This window comes from Buceros rhinoceros, unplaced genomic scaffold, assembly GCF_000710305.1.
Source record: "Buceros rhinoceros silvestris isolate BGI_N320 unplaced genomic scaffold, ASM71030v1 scaffold33196, whole genome shotgun sequence".
Classification (NCBI taxonomy): domain Eukaryota; kingdom Metazoa; phylum Chordata; class Aves; order Bucerotiformes; family Bucerotidae; genus Buceros; species Buceros rhinoceros.
Window position 1 is genome coordinate 1 of NW_010419894.1, and position 1,483 is coordinate 1,483.

Below are 1,483 nucleotides of genomic sequence, written 5' to 3' on the forward strand. Positions count from 1 at the left end.
CCACCCCCCCCACCCCCAATGTGACAGTCATCAGCTGTGTTAATAATTAGGAAAAAATGGGTAGCACATTGGTGCTACCGGTATGTGCAGGGGTTAAAATCACATAGTAAATGCGACGGGGAAAACACGGTTTAGATGACTCAGTTTGAAACTCTGATGGGCCTATTTGGGTTCCTTGCAACAGACGCAGACAGTCCCATTAAACATTCATCACTTGGTGGAGTCTCCACTCCGATCACAGATGTGCTGAGCTAAAACTGGAATAATTTCATTTATTTTTACTGGAGCTGCTGCAAAGGAGATCAGGATCTCTACCCACCACCTGAGGCATTTCCCCAAGGAAGCCGCTCTCCTCCAGCACACCTACAAGCATCTGCTCTCCACGTTTGGTGACTGAACGGGAGGCTGAGATTTGACGAGATCCCGATCATCGCTCCCAGCACTCACAGTTTAGATGGGAAGCCCCCTGCTGCATGCCCCCACAGACAGATTAGCTAGGTTGGAAAACTTAGTGGGGAGACACAAAGGCTTGCAGTGTGGTGTCTTCACAGGGCAGAGGTTTCCCGGGGGTTGGAGGAAGCACAAGAAAAGGTTTCTCTTCTTCCTCAGTTCATGTGAGGAAGAAAATACATTAAAAATTAGCAAGGAAAAATTCACCTCGCTGGGGTAAACCCCAGGGTGGAGCAATGGATCCATGTTATGGGGCAAAACGGGAGTGTTAGCAACGTTAGAGTGACTGGTGCCTTCGCCCCCATGCATCCCTCCTTGCCCCAGAGCATCCTGAGCAAAGCTGCTGGGTAAAGGCGGTGGCCACGGTGGCCACGTGCTTTCCCACAACCCCGGCATACCCAAACCCCTGATGATTTGTGCAAAGCCAATGTCTCCATCTTAATCAGGTTCACCAGGATAGGGATGAAGATGTCTTCGGGTACGTACCTGCTTCTTGTAAAAGACAAGCGAGCAGACTGGCATCTCTCAGCAGTGGACAGGAACTAGGGAGGAAAAGGTCTAGGAGATTCCCATCCACTGAGCTGAAGAGAAGCCAAAGGGAACCCTTGCACCCCAACAAGCCTGGTGGCACCCAGAGCTATGGAGGCCAGCACTCGCAAGGGGACAGACAAGCTCCTGGAGACCCACCCAAACCCCACCATAATCCCGTATCACCATTTCTGCCCCTGCCAGCCCTAAAGCCACCAGCTCCCCAGAGCTGAGCATGCTCAACCACAGCGAGGACCATCACCCCTTGCCCCACATCTTGCCTCCCTTCCCCACAGCCCGTTGACAGGCTGACCTGGGACCAGTGCTGACCTTTGTCCATCTCCCACCTGGTGGGTTCTGACCCTCGGTCCTGCGTCCTTGCAGGGCAGCTGGATTACACCCCGCAGTGCAGCGGCCACGGGAACTTCAGTCTGGAGTCGTGCAGCTGTGTGTGCATGGAGGGCTGGGCGGGCAGCAACTGCTCGGAGCCCCGCCGCCCCCGGGG

General features: G+C 54.3%; 1 protein-coding gene across 1 annotated transcript in view; it reads left to right on the forward strand.

Annotated features, from left to right (window-relative positions):
* Positions 1 to 1,362: 1,362 nt before the first annotated feature.
* Positions 1,363 to 1,483, forward strand: part of TNR (tenascin R) — a gene marked incomplete at its 5' end in the record, with an annotated part of 27,149 nt that continues 27,028 nt past the window's right edge. Inside the window, one exon of the mRNA XM_010139116.1 lies at positions 1,363 to 1,468. Within this exon, the coding sequence (XP_010137418.1) occupies positions 1,363 to 1,468 (106 nt within the window). The remainder of the gene's footprint in view (positions 1,469 to 1,483) is intronic.